The following is a 21,708-nucleotide window of genomic DNA, read 5'->3' on the forward strand; positions in this document are numbered from 1 at the left end:
TATATATATATATATATATATATATATATATATATATATATATATATATATATATTTATATATATATATACATATATATATATATATATACATATATATATATATACATATATATATATATATATATATATATACATATATATGTGTGTGTATGTGTGAGTGTGTGAGTGTGTCAGTGACTGTTGTGTGACAAGAGACGACAACTCTACCTCAGGAAGAAGCAGGCGACAGCCACGATGACAGCAATGAACAGCAACCCGCCGGCCACACACCCAGCTGCTATCACGGCTGTCCGGGACTCGTCTGCCAGCACCCCTGGGGGACAAAAGTAGGGGTCGTTAGATTACATTTTAATGTGGGGGTCGTTAGATTACATTGTAATGTGGGGGTCGTTAGATTACATTGTAATGTGGGGGTCGTGAGATTACATCGTAGTGTGGGGGTCGTGAGATTACATCGTAGTGTGGGGGTCGTGAGATTACATCGTAGTGTGGGGGTCGTGAGATTACATCGTAGTGTGGGGGTCGTGAGATTACATCGTAGTGTGGGGGTCGTGAGATTACATCGTAGTGTGGGGGTCGTGAGATTACATCGTAGTGTGGGGGTCGTGAGGTTACATTGTAGTGTGGGGGTCGTGAGATTACATTGTATTGTGGGGGTCATTAGATTACATTGTAGTGTGGGGGTCGTGAGATTACATTGTAGTGTGGGGTCGTTAGATTACAATACATCGTAGTGTGGGGGTCGTGAGATTACATCGTAGTGTGGGGGTCGTGAGATTACATTGTAGTGTGGGGGTCATTAGATTACATTGTAGTGTGGGGGTCGTGAGATTACATTGTAGTGTGGGGGTCGTTAGATTACATTGTAGTGTGGGGTCGTTAGATTACATTGTAATGTGTAAGAGGTTGTTAAATTACATTGTAATGTGGGGGTCATTAGATTACATTGTAATGTGGGTGTTGTGAGATTACATTGTAATGTGGGGGTCATTATATTACATCACAATTTGGGGGTCAATAGATTACATAACAAAGTGGGGGTCATTAGATTACATATTAATGTGGGGGTCGTTAGATTACATTGTAGTGTGGGGGTCGTGAGACTACGTTGTAGTATGGGGGTCGTGAGATTACGTTGTAATGTGGGGGTCGTGAGATTACATTGTACTGTGGGGGTCGTGAGATTACATTATATTGTGTAGGAGGTTGTTAAATTACATTGTAATGTGGGGGTCATTAGATTACGTTGTAATGTGGGGGTCGTGAGATTACGTTGTAGTGTGGGGATCGTTAGATTACATTATAATTTGGGGGTCATTAGATTACATAGCAAAGTGGGGGTCATTAGATTATATAGCAAGGTGGGGGTCATTAGATTACATAGCAATTTGGGGGGTCATTAGATTACATTGTAGTGTGTAGGGGTTGTTACATTACATTTTTAAGTAGGGGTCATTAGATTACATAGCAATGTGGGGGTCATTGTATTACAAAGCAATGTGGGGGTTATTAGATTATATAGAAATATGGGCGTCATTCGATTACATTGTATGTGTCATTGAATGACATAGCAATCAGGGGGGGTGGGACGATGGTTAAATTACATTGAAATGTGGGGTAGGGGGAGTCGTTTAATTAAATAGTCGTGTGTGGGATATTAATTAACGCCGTCGTACTGGTGTCGTCACACTGTATAGTCAAATTACATACACAAGGATATCACACACCAGACGTAGAGGGGGGGAACAGTGGGTGGAGGTAGTGGGGGGTTGGGGGGGGGGGGGTTAGGAACATTTATGGACATATTTTTAGAAAAAGATTTATGGAAATAAAACATTGATTTACGTTAGAATTATGGTTAATATTAATTTAATGAAGTGAAGAGGGGGGGGGGGGAACTTTGTCATTCAGGGGCGTGTGTGTAGCTTTTTGTAAGAATAAGTGGGTGGATGGTGAAAGATGACAAAAGATAGAACAATATCATGTCGATCCCTCAGTGGCATATAAGCACGGGGTGGTTGCCTGCACTCAGGGGGTGGGGGGAAAAGGGTCAACGCCATCAGTTGGACACAACCAAAGGTGATATTTCACTGGTTATCAGGTGGGCGCTCGCAAATTGGAGCCGAAAAAAGGCACTGTGTCGCCCCCTCCCCCTCTCCCAATGGACGCAAGCAATATTAGCCGAAAGGGGTAGTGTGATCTCCCCCCCCCCCCTTCTCCCCCGACCCTAGAAATATGTTTAGTTAGTTTTGATCTTTAAAAATACAATTCAACTTAACTGAAAATGAGTTCTTTGATTAATTAATCTTATTTAATGATGGTTTAATTAAATCTACCGGGTCCACTGCTTTTTGTTTAAGTACATGAGCTTACTATCTCCCGTGTCTATGTACAAGCCCAAATTACGACGGTCTATCAATTGTCAGGCCTAGAGTACGCGGTATAAGTAAAATCAGCATTAGCTATAGCCCTGCATAACCAAACAAAAGCTATTTATATACGTGTTAACGTTTTATGTCAACACAGTGATATAGAAATAAGCAATCAAGTACTGGAAAATATGTCTTGCTTTTTGTAATCTGAAATGCCTTTAAAAAAACTTACCACCCTTCCCCTTCCCTTATTCTCCCCCCCCCCCCCTGCCCCCAAAGATTGATATCTTCCCTGTCTGTTGCAGAACGAACCAGGAAGATATAGAACCTGTTCTGGAACAATCTGCCCTCTTTTTATGTCTGACTGACACACTCGCTATACCATTGAGCAAGGTTATAGAATATGCTGTCATAAAGTAACACGGGAGATAAGTCTCAACTTCCTTGTCTTGAAGCAGAGTTATGTCTCACATATTTTATACTGCTGGTCGCGGTGTTTTATGCACTGCATAACTTGTGTTAAGCTTTATGTACTAGCCTTCATTCACTCCACGCACATTTCGCATACAAATCACATACAATTCAATACAAACCAACACCTCTTTTTAAATCCTTGTTATTAAATATCGTCAAATAAATTCCTTGACCGTAATTTATTTATTTATACTTTGAAATTAAAATCTTTAAAAAGATTTCTTTCACAATGAAGTTTAAGCACGCGTGTTTTAAATCCGTAAATTAAGCAATGCCATTTTTTACAACCGTGTGTTGAAGTTTTGTTAAAATCGATGCAACACGTAAGGTGTAACTACATAAAGTTTTATGACGCTAGACACTAGACGCTATGAACTGCTCAAAGACTGAACGAGACAAATGGGAGAATGTTAATGTCTGATGGTTGGAGAATGTTAACATTTAGTGGTTGGAGAATGTTAATGTTTAGTGGTTGGAGAATGTTAACATTTAGTGGTTGGAGAATGTTAATGTTTAGTGGTTGGAGAATGTTAACGTGTGATGGTTGGGGAATGTTAACGTCTGTTGGTTGTGGAATGTTAACGTCAGATGGTGTGAGAATGTTAACGTGTGATGGTTGGAGAATGTTAACATTTAGTGGTTGGAGAATGTTAACGTTTGATATAAGTATGTTGTTAACACAATAGGCAATAGAATAAATGTACAATAACATTCCGTTGTTGCGTATGTCGCGGTTTGATGGCGTGCTAAAGTTGGGGTATGAGGGGCGGGTGGGCGTAGGACGGGGTCGGTTATGTTGATATGAGTTAGAGTATATATAACAGCGTTTCAGACGTTCTGTATTTTTTCTATACATTAAAGAAATTTTTACTGGAAAAAATTATTTGGAAAATACGTGTAGACTAGCCAGCAACTCGAGTTCTACTACATGCTAATTACCACATGTTAATTACCACACGCTAATTACCACATGTTAATTACCACACGCTAATTACCACATGTTAATTACCACACGCTAATTACCACATGTTAATTACCACATGCTAATTACCACATGTTAATTACCACACGCTAATTACCACATGTTAATTACCACATGCTAATTACCACATGTTAATTACCACATGCTAATTACCACATGTTAATTACCACATGTTAATTACCACACGCTAATTACCACATGTTAATTACCACATGCTAATTACCACATGTTAATTACCACATGTTAATTACCACACGCTAATTACCACACGCTAATTACCACACGCTAATTACCACATGCTAATTACCACATGCTAATTACTACATGCTAATTACCACATGCTAATTACCACATGCTAATTACCACATGCTAATTACCACATGCTAAGACATCTAGAATTCTCTCAGTTTTTGTGAGTACACGGGGGAGGACAGTGGAAAGAGAAGCAAGGACTGCCGGGCTAACATGGACCTAACTAAAGAGAGCTTCTCAAAAGGTGGGGAAATAAAGCTGCAGCTCATTGTACCTTAGGGGTTTAAAAGGATCAAGTGAAGTAAGTCACTCAGCCTTTATGAGTACCTGGCGTATTTTTGGGAAGGATAAAACTACTCGCTAACATGCTTAACGTGAACATGCGCAGTGGCTGTGTCAACATGTAATCTGTAATTATAAGACTTGTGTAATGCTTACATACGACTTATGTAATCACAAGACTTGCGTCTGCCCAATAGGTGGTATAGGAAAACGTTGGTTTAATAAAAGATTTTTTAAAGGTGTATATTGAAATGCTGTAAAACCAACGCCCAGTTTTATGAAATAGAATACATCAAGTGGTTGTGTGAATAGACTGCCAACAATAGAGCAGGAATTTTTGTTATGGTTATTACAGCACTAATGTAGGTGTGTAAAAGATTTTCGTTCTGAGTGGCTGTGTTAGGGATATATGTATATGGGGGAGGGAGGGTATTTGTGTGTGTGGGGGGGGTATGGTTGTGAAGGACTAGAGTTTTGTGTGGGGGAACTAGGGCTGTATAGAAGAAACTTATTTAGGGGAGAAATTGGGGTATTGTTCGCGGATCTAAAGTTGTGTGGGGTGGGGGAAGTAGAGTTGTGTTGGGGAATTATAGTTGTGTGGGGTGGGGGAACTAGAGTTGTGTTGGGGAATTATGGTTGTGTGGGGTGGGGGTATTAGAGTTGTGTAAGGAAAATACAAGTTATGTATGGGGGAACTAGGGTTGTGTTGGGGAATTATAGTTGTGTGGGGTGGGGGAACTAGAGTTGTGTTGGGGAATTATGGTTGTGTGGGGTGGGGGAAGTAGAGTTGTGTTGGGGAATTATGGTTGTGTGGGGTGGGGGAAGTAGAGTTGTGTTGGGGAATTATAGTTGTGTGGGGTGGGCGGGGGAACTATGGTTGTATGACGGAATTATGGTTGTGTGGGGTGGGGGAAGTAGAGTTGTGTTGGGGAATTATGGTTGTGTGGGGTGGGGGAAGTAGAGTTGTGTTGGGGAATTATAGTTGTGTGGGGTGGGCGGGGGAACTATGGTTGTATGACGGAATTATGGTTGTGTGGGGTGGGGGAAGTAGAGTTGTGTTGGGGAATTATAGTTGTGTGGGGTGGGCGGGGGAACTATGGTTGTATGACGGAATTATGGTTGTGTGGGGTGGGGGAAGTAGAGTTGTGTTGGGGAATTATAGTTGTGTGGGGTGGGCGGGGGAACTATGGTTGTATGACGGAATTATGGTTGTGTGGGGTGGGGGAACTAGAGTTGTGTTGGGGAATTATGGTTGTGTGGGGTGGGGGAAGTAGAGTTGTGTTGGGGAATTATGGTTGTGTGGGGTGGGGGTATTAGAGTTGTGTAGGGAAAATACAAGTTATGTATGGGGGGAACTAGGGTTGTGTAGAGTTTGGGGGGGGGGGGAGGAATAGCGTTGGGTTGGGTTGGAGAACTAGGCTTATGTGGGATCTAGACCTGTGTGGGGAGCAACATGTTAATGTGTGTTTGTGTCTGTGTTTGTGTATGTGTGTGTGTGTGTGAACTAGTTTTTGGTGTAGATAAGCTAGGGTTACGTATGGTTTTCAACAAAAGCACGCATGCCCAGGTAACAACTCGAGCATGACGACTGGTCCTTTCAACAAGCCGTGCAACACTCGTCTATCATCGCAAATCAACCGAAGCGTGACGGGGAACGCATCCACATCATAAACCACACACAAGAAGAAAATAAAAAGCTGCGATGAATGCGTGAAATATCAGGCCAAATAAGGAACGCTCATGATGTGATCACCAAAATGGCTACCGTAGGTTTAAAACACACGACACTCGTACAAAAACCACCGCTTTCAATTCCCTTATACAACACACACACACACACACACACACACATACACTATGGGATTTAATTATGTTGAAATAATTAGCATGTCGAAATAATTTTTTTTTAAAATAATTTATTTAAAATTAAAAACCTGAGCTACAAGTAGAAAAGTGGTGGTGGGGGGGGGGGGGGTCCAAAATTGACGCCAACAGACACAGCCGAGTCTATAGATTGCATTTCTTTTTTTTTTAAAGTTACTTTTCGTTAGAATTTTGGTTAATTTGTTTCTAGGGAGATATTTGAGATTTATTTGGGGAGATTGAGAGAGGGGTTTCAGCATTTTTTGACTTGTGACCATATCGGAGGGAGAGTAAAAAGTCAGCTAAATTTGTGTAACGTTATGTTTGGACGTTACGTATGTTTTAGTTATGGTAACTTCAGTTGTAAAGTATGTGGGTTCAGACGAAAGTCATATGTGCTTACGGCATTGTTTGTTAAATGTACATAAGTTATCGCTTGTTATGTGTACATAAGGTATTGCTTGTTATGTGTACATAAGACACTATTAAGTTTGCTAGCAATTATTTGCCGAGTAAAGTGAAACTCCATTCAAAGCATGAACAAAACGTAAAAATTTTCTTTAACCAGACTCGAGGTATGTAGGTGATATTTGACCACATGTACGGTGGTTTAGTTCTCCGTCTGTTGTATAATGGTCTATGTTTGACAGACAGACAGACACACACACACACATTTAGCCTCGCACTTGTTGTACGTGTGTAGACGACACGTCAGCAGAATTACGAAATAATCAAGAACCGTAGTTCAGACTTTTTTTTTGCGCTGTGAGATTAGACGGTCAAAGTGGTAGGTGAAGTAGAGTTCACCTGTTTTTTGTTGTTGTTGTTGTGAGTTACGTGATGATACCAAGACCAAGTATCACACTGATCTTAAGTCTGAACCTAGCCTAAATAAAATATTTATTTCTTAGCTTAGGGGTCGTGTGGAATAACATTATTTCTGTATGGGTCATATTTAGCAAACATATGCAACACTGCCTTCGATATTTAAAAAAAATCCTATTCTTCTGTTAATGTTTTTAATGTTAAGAGTTAAGAAGTCGTAACAACCGACTTACACATTATTTAAGCAAAGACAAATAGCCCTCATAAAGAGTGATTAATCATTAATGCATGGAACTATTTTCTCTAAAATGAAGCGATTCCCACAATGTGGATTATCCAGTACAAACCATAAATATGAAGTAGCGAGCTCTCACAGTATGTGTGGGCCCGGGGGAGGTGTGTTTAGAAATTCTATACAGTAGGAGGTGTGGTAGTGTATGGAACATACAACATTAAGTGGTGTAGATAGTGACGTAGGCGGGGGTGTTAGAGGGGTTAGACCCCTACTCCATGCACCTCCAATATGACAAATATCTCATGTTAAGTAATAGCTAGTGACTACACTGTGATTGTGTGTCTTTAATGCTTTTAATTAAAAAGTGTTTAGTGTCATAAAACACAATTTTACGTTCTTAAAACTAATATATATATATATATATATATATATATATATATATATATATATATATATATATATATATATAGGCCTATATATATATATATATATATTTATTTATTTATTTATTTATTTATTTATTTATATATATGTATATATAGGCCTATATATATATATATATATATATATATATATATATATATATATATATATATATATATATATATATATATATATATAGGCCTATATATACATATATATAAATAAATAAATAAATATATATATATATATATATATATATATATATATATATATATATATATATATATATATATCCTGTTGTAGGTATATCGATCGGAGACGCCTAGTGTTTATTTATTTCATGCTCTAGGCCCCTTGCGACACACACATTCGTGCATAGACCCAGCTCTGTTTGGTCCCAGATAATAAGGGCGTGGCGTCCCGACCGCAGCGTCTGATTCCGTGATTTGGTATAAACAGGCATAAATACGTGCGTCACGTTGTGGTTGTTAGAACTACCACTTCTAAATATAGAACTCGATTTATGAGGTTAAACATTACGTCAGCTCTTATTTTGGTGTAATTTTTAATACGATAAACGATTCAGGAGAAATGTCATACATGACAATTGAAATGCGTCAAGTTGTCGGAAGGGGTGAAGTTAGTATACATGACGGCAGTCAGAAATCTTTACAGCCTAACTATAAAACATGGTGTGTTTTTTTTCAAGTTATTTTTTTAAAGTCTCGACATAATCTCCGTTTAGACCTAGATCTAGTCACTTCTCCCAGCAGTACTCCCAACTGTCCAACCTGTCCACATTATGGAAATTTTAATATCCAACAAGCATTCTGGACATTTTAACATCCAACAAACATTCTGGACATTTTAACATCCAACAAACATTCTGGACAGTTTAACATCCAACAAACATTCTGGACAGTTTAACATCCAACAAACACTCTCTGGACATTTTAATATCCAACAAACACTCTCTGGACATTTTTATATCCAACAAGCATTCTGGACATTTTAACATCCAACAAGCATTCTGGACATTTTAACATCCAACAAGCATTCTGGACATTTTAACATCCAACAAACATTCTGGACATTTTAACATCCAACAAACATTCTGGACAGTTTAACATCCAACAAACATTCTGGACAGTTTAACATCCAATAAACACTCTCTGGACATTTTAATATCCAACAAACACTCTCTGGACATTTTTACATCCAACAAGCATTCTGGACATTTTAACATCCAACAAGCATTCTGGACATTTTAACATCCAACAAGCATTCTGGACATTTTAACATCCAACAAGCATTCTGGACATTTTAACATCCAACAAACATTCTGGACATTTTAACATCCAACAAACATTCTGGACAGTTTAACATCCAACAAACACTCTCTGGACATTTTAATATCCAACAAACACTCTCTGGACATTTTTATATCCAACAAGCATTCTGGACATTTTAACATCCAACAAACATTCTGGACATTTTAATATCCAACAAAAACTCTGGACATTTTAATACACAACAAACAATCTCTGGTCAATTTATTTCCAACAAACAATCTCTGGACAATTTAACATCCAACAAACACTCTCTGGACATTTTAACATCCAACAAACATTCTGGACATTTTAACATCCAACAAGCATTCTGGACATTTTAACATCCAACAAACATTCTGGACATTTTAACATCCAACAAACATTCTGGACAGTTTAACATCCAACAAGCATTCTGGACATTTTAACATCCAACAAACATTCTGGACATTTTAACATCCAACAAACATTCTGGACAGTTTAACATCCAACAAACACTCTCTGGACATTTTAATATCCAACAAACACTCTCTGGACATTTTTATATCCAACAAGCATTCTGGACATTTTAACATCCAACAAACATTCTGGACATTTTAATATCCAACAAAAACTCTGGACATTTTAATACACAACAAACAATCTCTGGTCAATTTATTTCCAACAAACAATCTCTGGACAATTTAACATCCAACAAACACTCTCTGGACATTTTAACATCCAACAAACATTCTGGACATTTTAACATCCAACAAACATTCTGGACATTTTAATATCCAACAAACATTCTGGACATTTTAATATCCAACAAACATTCTGGACATTTTAATATCCAACAAACATTCTGGATATTTTAATATCCAACAAACATTCTGGACATTTTAATATCCAACAAACATTCTGGACATTTTAATATCCAACAAACATTCTGGACGTTTTAATATCCAACAAACATTCTGGACATTTTAATATCCAACAAACATTCTGGACATTTTAATATCCAACAAACATTCTGGACATTTTAATATCCAACAAACATTCTGGACATTTTAATATCCAACAAACATTCTGGACATTTTAATATCCAACAAACATTCTGGACATTTTAATATCCAACAAACATTCTGGACATTTTAATATCCAACAAACATTCTGGACATTTTAATATCCAACAAACATTCTGGACATTTTAATATCCAACAAACACTCTCGACATTTCATGCAGCAGCTGATCAAGAATCGAAAAAAGTTGTAAGTAAAGTTCACTTTTCGAAACCCAACGTTACATGGGGCAAGTGAAATAGAGTTCCCCTATTTATGTGACCTCGGCATATGAAGGGAAACTGATTAGGTACCCGTCAGAGCTGGGTGGACTCAGTGACGATCTACTGACTTGAACCCGGATTCGTATTAATCGAGACTTTCGGGTTAGCAGTTTAATGCTCTACCACTAGGCCACGCCGTTCCACAAGAATCAAAATGACCAGGGCAGATTTTGTGTGTGCGTGTGTTTGTTGTAGGTCGATAGGTGGCATTCTGGTTTTTGGCGTGGTGTCTGTGCACGTGGTAACACAGGTGCTTGCATGTGGTTATGCAGTTGTTTGCATGTGGTTATGCAGTTGTTTGCATGTGGTGATGCAGGTGTTTGCATGTGGTGATACAGGTGTTTGCATGTGGTGATGCAGGTGTTTGCACGTGGTGATTCAGGTGTTTGCATGTGGTGATTCAGGGATTTGTATGTGGTGATTCAGGTGTTTGCATGTGGTGATTCAGGTGTTTGCATGTGGTGATTCAGGTGTTTGCATGTGGTGATTCAGGTGTTTGCATGTGGTGATTCAGGTGTTTACATGTGGTGATGCAGGTGTTTGCATGTGGTGATTCAGGTGTTTGCATGTGGTGATTCAGGTGTTTGCATGTGGTGATTCAGGTGTTTGCATGTGGTGATTCAGGTGTTTGCATGTGGTGATTCAGGTGTTTGCATGTGGAGATATAAGTGTTTGCATGTGGTGATTCAGGTGTTTGCATGTGGAGATATAAGTGTTTGCATGTGGTGATTCAGGTGTTTGCATGTGGAGATACAAGTGTTTGCATGTGGTGATTCAGGTGTTTGCATGTGGAGATACAAGTGTTTGCATGTGGTGATTCAGGTGTTTGCATGTGGTGATACAGATGTTTGCATGTGGTGATACATGTGTTTGCATGTGGTGATTCAGGTGTTTGCATGTGGTGATTCAGGTGTTTGCATGTGGAGATAAAAGTGTTTGCATGTGGTGATTCAGGTGTTTGCATGTGGTGATGCAGGCGTTTGCATGTGGTAATACAGGTGTTTGTATGTGGGGATACAGGTGTTTGCATGAGGTGATTGAGGTGTGTGCATGTGGTGATGCAGGTGTTTGCATGTGATGATTCAGGGATTTGTATGTGGTGATTAAATTGTTTGCATGTGGTGATTCAGGTGTTTGCATGTGGTGATACAGGTGTTTCCACGTGGTGATACGTGTGTTTGCATGTGGTGATACATGTGTTTGCATGTGGTGGTACAGGTGTTTGCATGTGGTGATGCAGGTGTTTGCATGTGGTGATGCAGGTGTTTGGTGATTCAGGTGTTTGCATGTGGTGATACAGGTGTTTGCATGTGGTGATTCGGGTGTTTGCATGTGGTGATTCAATTGTTTGCATGTGGTGATACAGGTGTTTGCATGTGGCGATTCAGGTGTTTGCATAATGTGTTGATACAGGTGTTTGCATGTGGTGATTCAGGTGTTTGCATAATGTGTTGATACAGGTGTTTGCATGTGGTGATTGAGGTGTTTGCATGTGGTGATGCAGGTGTTTGCATGTGATGATTCAGGGATTTGTATGTGGTGATTAAATTGTTTGCATGTGGTGATTCAGGTGTTTGCATGTGGTGATTGAGGTGTTTGCATGTGGTGATGCAGGTGTTTGCATGTGATGATTCAGGGATTTGTATGTGGTGATTAAATTGTTTGCATGTGGTGATTCAGGTGTTTGCATGTGGTGATACAGGTGTTTGCATGTGGTGATGCAGGTGTTTGCATGTGGTGATGCAGGTGTTTGGTGATTCAGGTGTTTGCATGTGGTGATACAGGTGTTTGGTGATACAGGTGTTTGCATGTGGTGATTCGGGTGTTTGGTGATTCAGGTGTTTGCATGTGGTGATTCAGGTGTTTGCATGTGGTGATGCAGGTGTTTGCATGTGGTGATGCAGGTGTTTGGTGATTCAGGTGTTTGCATGTGGTGATACAGGTGTTTGCATGTGGTGATTCGGGTGTTTGCATGTGGTGATTCAATTGTTTGCATGTGGTGATACAGGTGTTTGCATGTGGTGATTCAGGTGTTTGCATAATGTGTTGATACAGGTGTTTGCATGTGGTGATTCAGGTGATTGCATGTGGAGATACAAGTGTTTGCATGTGTTGATGCAGGTGTTTGCATGTGGTGATGCAGGTGTTTGGTGATTCAGGTGTTTGCATGTGGTGATTCAGGTTTTTGCATGTGGTGATGCAGGTGTTTACATGTGGTGATTCGGGTGTTTGCATGTGGTGATACAGGTGTTTGCATGTTGTGATTCAGGTTTTTGCATGTGTTGATACAGGTGTTTGCATGTGGTGATACAGGTGTTTGCATGTGGTGATACAGGTGTTTGGTGATACAGGTGTTTGCATGTGTTGATACAGGTGTTTCAACAGTGAATTGGCGTATGTGTTTGAATTGGTGACCTGTGTTTGTAGGCTACGTCTATTGTTCAACCAAGCCTGGGTCTGAAAAGTTTTGACCTGGGTTAATAATAAACATTGAAGGCCGTTAAATCTAACTAGAGACATAATTCCCGAAAGTATAGCGAACTTCATAGTATATTTTTGTGAAAAACGGAGTTTAATTGTCAAAACTTTTTTTAGGGTAGGCTACATCTTTACCCGGAGGCTTATCTTTTGATTAGACTTCGTTGATCCACTTGGCCATATTACTTCCCATATTAAGCTATTAAACTAATAAAGGGAAATAAGCTCAAACTTTGATCACAAAATAGTTAAGATATCTTGAAGCACATCAGTCACAAAATTTTACTTAAAATATGTTATTTGTTATTAAAGCAACAAGGATAAATATTGCTTTATTTTTTACTATTGATTAATTGTTATAGTTTATAAAAGAACTTAATTATAGATTAATTCTAACTGAAAGTAAAACCTAATAGTCTTTATAAAAATTGTATTTAAATAGTTGTAGATACTTCTTTTAACAATTCGATGGACAATGCACTATATTTGAATCATAGTAATTTTTATAAAAAAAATAAATGTAACAAAAAAAAAGGAATTACTATTTACTCACTAAATTTAATTTAAAGCAGTGTTTGATTTTAGTATCGATTTCACTTCCCGAAAAATGTAATAGAAGACGTGAACCATGAGCCACCAAAACATAATTATGTGTGTGTGTGTGTGTGTACTGTTTGTATGTATCCGTTTTTATACGTTGCAAAGTATGATTCATTACAAGATACGGTGTATTATTATATGTAAACACTTGTTATCGTTAGCCTAACCACTTGTTATGGCTAACCTAACCACTTGTTATGGCTAGCCTAACCACTTGTCATGGCTAACCTAACCACTTGTTATGGCTAATCTAACCACTTGTTATGGCTAATCTAACCACTTGTTATGGCTAACCTAACCACTTGTTATGGCTAGCCTAACCACTTGTTATGGCTAATCTAACCACTTGTTATCTTGTTATGGCTAATCTAACCACTTGTTAGTTGAAATCTCTATCGTCAAATGTCACGTTTACAGTTTTTCCTGTATGAAATACCCCCCTCTCCCACCCCACCTCTAGCTATCACCCCCGATTCGGTTGATGTCTTCCATACATTTCAGATCCTGATTCCTCCTAGGAGTCGCACCCAGTAGACTAGTACAAAGATCTTGATTGTATTGACAAAGTTGCTTCCCTTTTGTGGAATGAAAAAAAAACTGCGTCCCTTTTATACCCCGTTGATCCAGCAAGTATATTACTTACACAACACATTATTACATTGGGCGTGGTTTCATTTTGACAACGCGGAGATGGAATTATAATTACATCCTTGTCACATCGATATGTGAATTCTAAGAAAACGGCGACAATGTGGTAAATGGAACTCCAATGTTAAACTAACTGGGAGGTGTGTGTAAGAATTTGAGGAGAGGAGAAGGTAGATATGCTTTGTGCCAGATAAATAAAATCAACTGCCTCGGCTCCAAGAATGACAATTATTTTCGTGGAAGACTTGCCTGAAAGAAATCAGCTTTCAAGACATGATCTAGCTAGAAACGTTGTTCAAATAAATCATCCTTCAAGACATGATCTAGCTAGAAACGTTGTTCAAATAAATCATCCTTCAAGACATGATCTAGCTAGAAACGTTGTTCAAATAAATCATCCTTCAAGACATGATCTAGCTAGAAACGTTGTTCAAAGAAATCATCCTTCAAGACATGATCTAGCTAGAAACGTTGTTCAAAGAAATCATCCTTCAAGACATGGTCTAGCTAGAAACTCGACTCAAAAAATGTTTTCATGCTCTGGGTCGAATCGGAAGAACTACCGGGGATGAGAATATCATAAAGGGCACTAATTTATACGTGGTAATAAACTGATATTTTGAGAACCAATATGTCATGAGAATATCACAGAGGGCACTAATTTATCCGTGGTAATAAACTGATATTTTGAGAACCAATATGTCATGAGAATATCAGGTAAAACATTAATTTACACGTGGTAATTAACTGACATTTTGAGAACCAATATGTCCGCCACAGTAACTGTCTTTGTGACGGCGTGGTCGGGTGGTAGAGCTGTCGACTGCAAAGTAAAAAAAGTTCGAATCTCGGTCCGGACTTGAGTGTGCAAGACGTCCCTGAGTCAACCCAGCTCTAAAGGGTACCTGACTCACATTAGGGAAAGTAAAGACGGCCTGGGCTATATTGCTGATCACACCACTCGATGACAAGAAACCTATGAACTCTACTTCATCTGCCATATAGGTCGTAATGCTAAAATGGGGAACTTTACTATATAGTATTTGTCTAAAATGTGTGTACCCCCCCAGACCACAACACACACAGTCATCTCTGGCTGACTCCCAGACTACGGAACTTACATTCTCCGAAGTTGAAAGACAATGATGTACTCATATCACGTGATAAGCCTGTGGCCCTGCGCTCACCAGCTCCGAAATAATCGACTATAAAGGTCACGTGATCTGGCACTGTCCACTCACATTTACCCTAAGCCTAACACAAACCCTAACACAACACCTCACATAAACCCTAGCACAAACCCTAGCACAACACTTCACACAAACCCTAGCACAAACCCTAGCACAACACTTCACACAAACCCTAGCACAAACCCTAGCACAACACTTCACACAAACCCTAGCACTAACCCTAGCACAACACTTCACACAAACCCTAGCACAACACTTCACACAAACCCTAGCACAAACCCTAGCACAACACCTCACACAAACCCTAGCACTAACCCTAACACAAACCCTAACACAAACCCTAGCAAAACACCTCACACAAACCCTAGCACAACACCTCACACAAACCCTAGCACAACACTTCACACAAACCCTAGCACAACACTTCACACTAACCCTAGCACAACACCTCACACAAACCCTAGTACAACACCTCACACTAACCCTAGCACAACACCTCACACTAACCCTAGCACAACACCTCACACAAACCCTAGCACAAACCCTAGCACAACACCTCACACAAACCAAAGCACAACACTTCACACAAACCCTAGTACAACACCTCACACAAACCAAAGCACAACACCTCACACAAACCCTAGCACTAACCCTAGCACAACACCTCACACAAACCCTAGCACAACACTTCACACAAACCCTAGCACAACACTTCACACTAACCCTAGCACTAACCCTAGCACAACACCTCACACAAACCCTAGCACAACACTTCACACTAACCCTAGCACTAACCCTAGCACAACACCTCACACAAACCCTAGCACAACACCTCACACAAACCCTAGCACAACACCTCACACAAACCCTAGCACTAACCCTAGCACTAACCCTAGCACAACACCTCACACAAACCCTAGCACTAACCCTAATAATTAAACTATTGTTGTCAACAATATTACCTGTACACATACATCTCTACGACTAATCAATAACCCTACGAAAGCACCTATCAAAATAAATTAGAAAAAAAAATCGCTTGACATATCGGAATGAATATCCGTATCCCTTTACACTTAAATGACAGTTTATATTAGAAAACAAAGATAAAAATCGACCATATACACAGATACAACTTTAAAACAGATGAGTTATTAATCCGTACGTGGCGCGCAACTTGATCCTACGATAAAACGAAAAGTTATGAATATGAAATGCCTTTTTTTAAAACCTATTTACCCAACAACCAGCCTGTTACGTCGTCCATCCTCCGATCACCAACTGCTGCACCATCGTGTCACGCCGAAAACAAATGGATTACAAGAATGTTTTGCGCAGTGAGCCGACCAGGACCCCCATCTGATTGCCTTGGACAAAGTTTGCGCAGTTCGACATGCAAGCTATTTGCGCGCCGGTACAGGGTGAGACTGCGGTGCGCACCGGTGTGTTTGGCGCGATGGATGTTGGTGTTTGAGAGACTGGACCATGGGTTTACAAACCAAAGGTTCTTGTCGCTTCTATTTCCTGGGTTTAATTGGGTTTTTTGGCGTAGTCGATAGCTTTTTTACTCGGAAATATTTGGGACTTGTCAATTGGCCTTACACACATAGTTATATGGGCCTACATAGCCTCGACAATACACACATAGTCATATGGGCCTACATAATCTCTCCAATAACGGTTTTAAAAAGCGTGTTTATTTATCAAGTTGTATGTATTTGTTCCACGAATTCAGTCAATATTGAGTACAATTGCAAACCTTACCAAAATTCTCGCTAATTCTGTGTAATATAGGATAGTTTTTGCCAGAATTTGTACCCAAACACTTAATATTGACACTAACTTTCACCCTAACCCTGATACTAAATCTAAAAATAGATTTCGATTGGAAAAACAAACTAGAAAAAAATCTGAAGTTTAATATTTCAAGAATCTATATTATAAAAGTTGCAAATGCGGAGGAATTTAAATATTTTTTTGCGTTTAAGGCTAAATTTCTATTCCATTAAGCCTGATATATATAACCTGAAGTTTCACTTTCGTAATACAGGTATCCTTGATTGAAAAAACAAACTTTGTAGTAATTTGTATTCAAAACTTTTCCGATAACATTTAAAATAAAATTATACTTTTTAAACCACATGACCTAGTTATGTAGTGTTTACTTCCATTCCCAGTGATAAAATGAAAAAAAAAAATCAAATTGTTTTGGGCTTTTTTTTAAATTTTGTTTAGCTAATAATAAAAAAACAAACAAACATAAAATACATCTAATCTTAAGTAAAAGCCGAAAAAATCCTCACAATAAAGATTTTATACACACGGTTTTTTAAAATATTTAATGGGCCTTTCAAGACCCTTCTCGGTTGTCTCCATTGTGTATGGCCAATCGACAAAACCAAATAAAGCTTTGATATGAAAACAGCAACAAAAACAAAACAACACTTAAAATGTGGATTTATGATACTCTTGTTCCCTAACCAGTTGTCAACATAATGAATGTTTGTGAACAAAACGTATCAACCGGACAACGAAGTGGTAGAGCCAATGGCTACCAAGTCTGAAGATCTGAGTTCGGTTCTCGTGCATAATCTGGTCCTGGGGTTGAGTTTGTCTACACCACTCAAATCCCCACAGGTAGGGAAAGTAAACTGTGTGAGGTCAGTGTGAGAAAGGAGGACTGGACATTACATTGACCACTAGGTCTATGTGCTATGGCCGATGAAGGGTTTGAACCATATCATCACTTCTTCACGTATATTTAGTACTGCTATTTATAAGTTTACGTATATTTAGTACTGTTGTTTATAAGCTCACGTATATTTAGTACTGCTGTTTATAAATTCACGTATATTTAGTACTGCTGTTTATAAGCTCATGTATATATAGTACTGTTGTTTATAAGTTTACGGATATTTAGTACTGCTATTTATAAGTTGATGTATTTTTAGTATTGCTGTTTATAAGTTGCTGTATATTTAGTACTGTTGTTTATAAGCTCACGTATATTTAGTATTGCTGTTTGTAAGTTGCTGTATATTTAGCATACTAAGCGGGGTGTGGGTAGTTCAGACTTTTGTGAGGTGGTAGAGGAGCAGGGTTTGTATCGTAGATTATGCTTATTTTTATAGAGCATTCTGAAAAATGCGTTGATTGTCGCAACAATTATAATATTTTTTTGTGTGAGCTTGTGTGAATGTGTGTGTGTGGGGAGGGGGGGGGGTGAATATTTTGTAACTATAATACAGGGTGTGTTTGGCTATTTGAGACGTCGTCTGAAGATAAGTGGTTTGGGATAAAAAATCTATAAAATATTGCATAAGGTTATTTACCCACTAATTATTAATTCACGTAAGTAATTTTCAGTATTTAATGCCAAAGTTCAGACAAAATCAAAAGAATAATCAAGCCCCGACCTTTGACCCGTTTGACCCCCGTGTCAACCAATGAAATTCTTACATCTGCACTGCTCTCGCTGACCCCCTGAAGAATTTTCACACGCAAACGAACTTTATCCTTCATGTCTTGGTGCATGCGTCGTCAGCAGGAGGGTGGGGGAAGGGGGAGGGTCAGGGTTTGGGGGGATGTTGACCCAGCCGCCCTGGACGGAGGGACATTCTTGGACCGTCAGGTGGCTCACATGGACAACACTACAGAACCACGTGGTACCGTCCGCCATGTTGGAAAATTAACATTTCCTTGGAGGTTATCGATTATAAATTTGTCTTATCGCATGGAATATTTATTTTTAGCTTGTTGTTCTCTCGCTAAAGATCGCTGTATAAGTTATTGTGTAACATCAAAAGTACAAGTTTTTTTGCCCTTGCTGCATACATCATATTGTTTTTAAATGTGAAGATTTTTTTTTAAATGTGTAGTTTATTTTACCTTTCAATTAAGAACAGACAATAACATTTATTTTGATTAATTAAAGGCTTAATTAAAGCTATGTATCAGCCATCTTCAGAAAAATCGGATCATCTCATGCCTTAGTTAGTTAATAAGGCAATATACATATGGTTTAGTCCAGTTTCTTTCAGGCATTTCAATGTAGTCCATTTCGCTACTCAGAAAATCTGAGCGAACTTTTGTTTACTGTACGGACTAGCAGTAGGAAATTCGAACTGTTACCAGTTAGCGCGAGGTAAATCACCGCAATATTTGAAGTAACAACAGAACAGCTAGTACAAGTACTCTCTTTAAAGTACAGCACGGGATGATTGGTACAGCACTCAGCGTCCCCTAGCAGGTGTTGACAGTCCAGGGTTCAGTACCCGCCGGGACGTGAACTGTACCGTGACGGCAGAGGTCCCATGTTTAGTTCAATAGTGCAGTATGGACTGCACCAGCCTACACGCTCATAATGGGTGAGGGGGGGGGGCAATCAATCATCCCGCCTTCTTTAAACTTTACCTAGGGAGAATCAGCACTTTAAAGACCACCCCCTCCACTAGGTCTTTACACTATTACATGGAAGGGAATATACATATATATATATATATATATATATATATATATATGATGTATTTGGATTTGTCTGTGGGTCTGTGGGTGTATGTATTGACGGAACCTTTCACAGTAAAAATGTGACAATGCTACTCAAAATATGCAATGATCATTGTCTTATTTATTAATGGTATATTACATCATGTTCTAAACATTACTTCTACACCAATCCAACTTTTAAAAAAAAATTATTTACACAAACCCTCAGGCTAGATACATAGTCAAGGATCCTCAAGCCATGTCAGGTAAAACTCAGGCACCCAACAGCATGAGAACCGCTGATCGAGTCCGTTTTCTGCACTGTCGCGGTACTGCACATATCTTGGGCTGTTGTTGTACTTGGGAGACTGGGATGGCGTGTTGGGCTTTTACCCCAACTCCCACTGGCTGTTTGTATGGGGTGTCTGTGTGATGCTGCAATACGTTCTGTACACACTCGACTATGTGTGTGTATGTGTGTGTTTGTAAGTGTGTGTGTGTGTGTGTGTTCAGCATCGACTGTCTGAAATATATGGAGCATGACGGGGGGCTTTTATTTACTTGTGCAATACCGTGACAGTGTTGTATGCTGTCATTTTCTTAAAGGGTCATGTTTTGTATGGCTTTAGACATACAGTCATGTATGGCTTTAGACATACATTCTTGTATGGCTTTAGACATACAGTCTTGTATGGCTTTAGACATACAGTCTTGTATAGCTTTTAGACATACAGTCTTGTATAGCCTTTAGACATTGATATAGTCTTGTATAGTCTTTCGTCATATACACAAGCGCAATTATATATGCATCTACACGTATGTTTATAGCCACACCCAGATACATGTACATATATCAGTAGGCTCTATTATTTGTATATTACTATAGACACACCTACATAACTATATATCATATGTTTATGGATAGGTATACGGATGGCAAACTTATTTACACACATATGTATATATATATATATGGTTATATATATATGGTTATATATATATATATATATATATATATATATATATATATATATATATATATATATATATATATATATATATATATATATATATATATATATATATATATATATAATCATATTATTTAATTGGTATGATCTCACATTGTACTATCTACATGTTGTTGAATTCGCCGTAAAAAAAAACAAATGTGGGATATAAATAGCCACTATACAAGTGTAGACCTCGGCTGAGGTCTAGTCTCCTGGATTAATTCATTGAAGACAACAATGATTTATTGTTACAGAGGCTCAAGTGTGTTTATGTAAATGTTCCTGGTGGGTTGGAGGGGAGGGGTAGGGGGAGGTCGGGGTATATAAATCCTAATATAGCCTTTAACTTGCAGCTCCCCGTGGTGGTGGGGGTGAAGTGGTATAAATCCTGGTATAGCCTCTAAGTTGCAACCCACAGTGGACAAGTTTTGAGAATAAAACGAGAAGGTTGTGGTGGTGATGGTGATTGTGGTTGTGGGGTGGGGGATGGGTTTAAATCCTCCTATAGCCTGTAAGCTGCAACCCAAAGTGCCCAAATGTTGTGAATACAACGAGGAGTCGGTGGGTGGTGGTTGTGGGGGGGGGGGGGGGGGGAATGGGTTTAAATCCTCCTATAGCCTGTAAGCTGCAACCCAAAGTGGCCAAATGTTGTGAATACAACGAATCAACGCCTGTCTCAAGTTTGGTTTGCTGGTGTCCATTGTGTGCATGTCGGCGTTAACGTTACTTCATGCCACCACACTGTTAGCGAGAAATACTTTTTTTATTGGTAATTAACGATTTACTCTAAATTTAACACACAAAAACACGTTTAGGGGATTTAAATAATTGTATTTCATAACAGATGCACATTTAGTTTGAATTTAACAACTGAATCAACGCCTTCGGCAAGCATTTGGACTTGAAAAGAATCAGAAAACGCCATCTACAA

The 21,708-nt window shown here is 38.8% G+C and overlaps 1 protein-coding gene across 2 annotated transcripts in view; it reads right to left on the reverse strand.

Annotated features, from left to right (window-relative positions):
• LOC131937765 (uncharacterized) overlaps nucleotides 1-21,708 on the reverse strand; it is a 32,419-nt gene that overhangs the window by 6,398 nt on the left and 4,313 nt on the right. For both annotated transcript variants that reach the window (XM_059295403.1, XM_059295402.1), the window contains exon 2: nucleotides 210-315. In XM_059295403.1, coding sequence (XP_059151386.1) covers nucleotides 210-315 — 106 coding nt within the window. The remainder of the gene's footprint in view (nucleotides 1-209; nucleotides 316-21,708) is intronic.

The sequence above is a fragment of the Physella acuta genome, unplaced genomic scaffold, assembly GCF_028476545.2.
Source record: "Physella acuta isolate Inbredline_101_S28 unplaced genomic scaffold, ASM2847654v3 ptg000221l, whole genome shotgun sequence".
Taxonomy (NCBI): Eukaryota; Metazoa; Mollusca; class Gastropoda; family Physidae; genus Physella; species Physella acuta.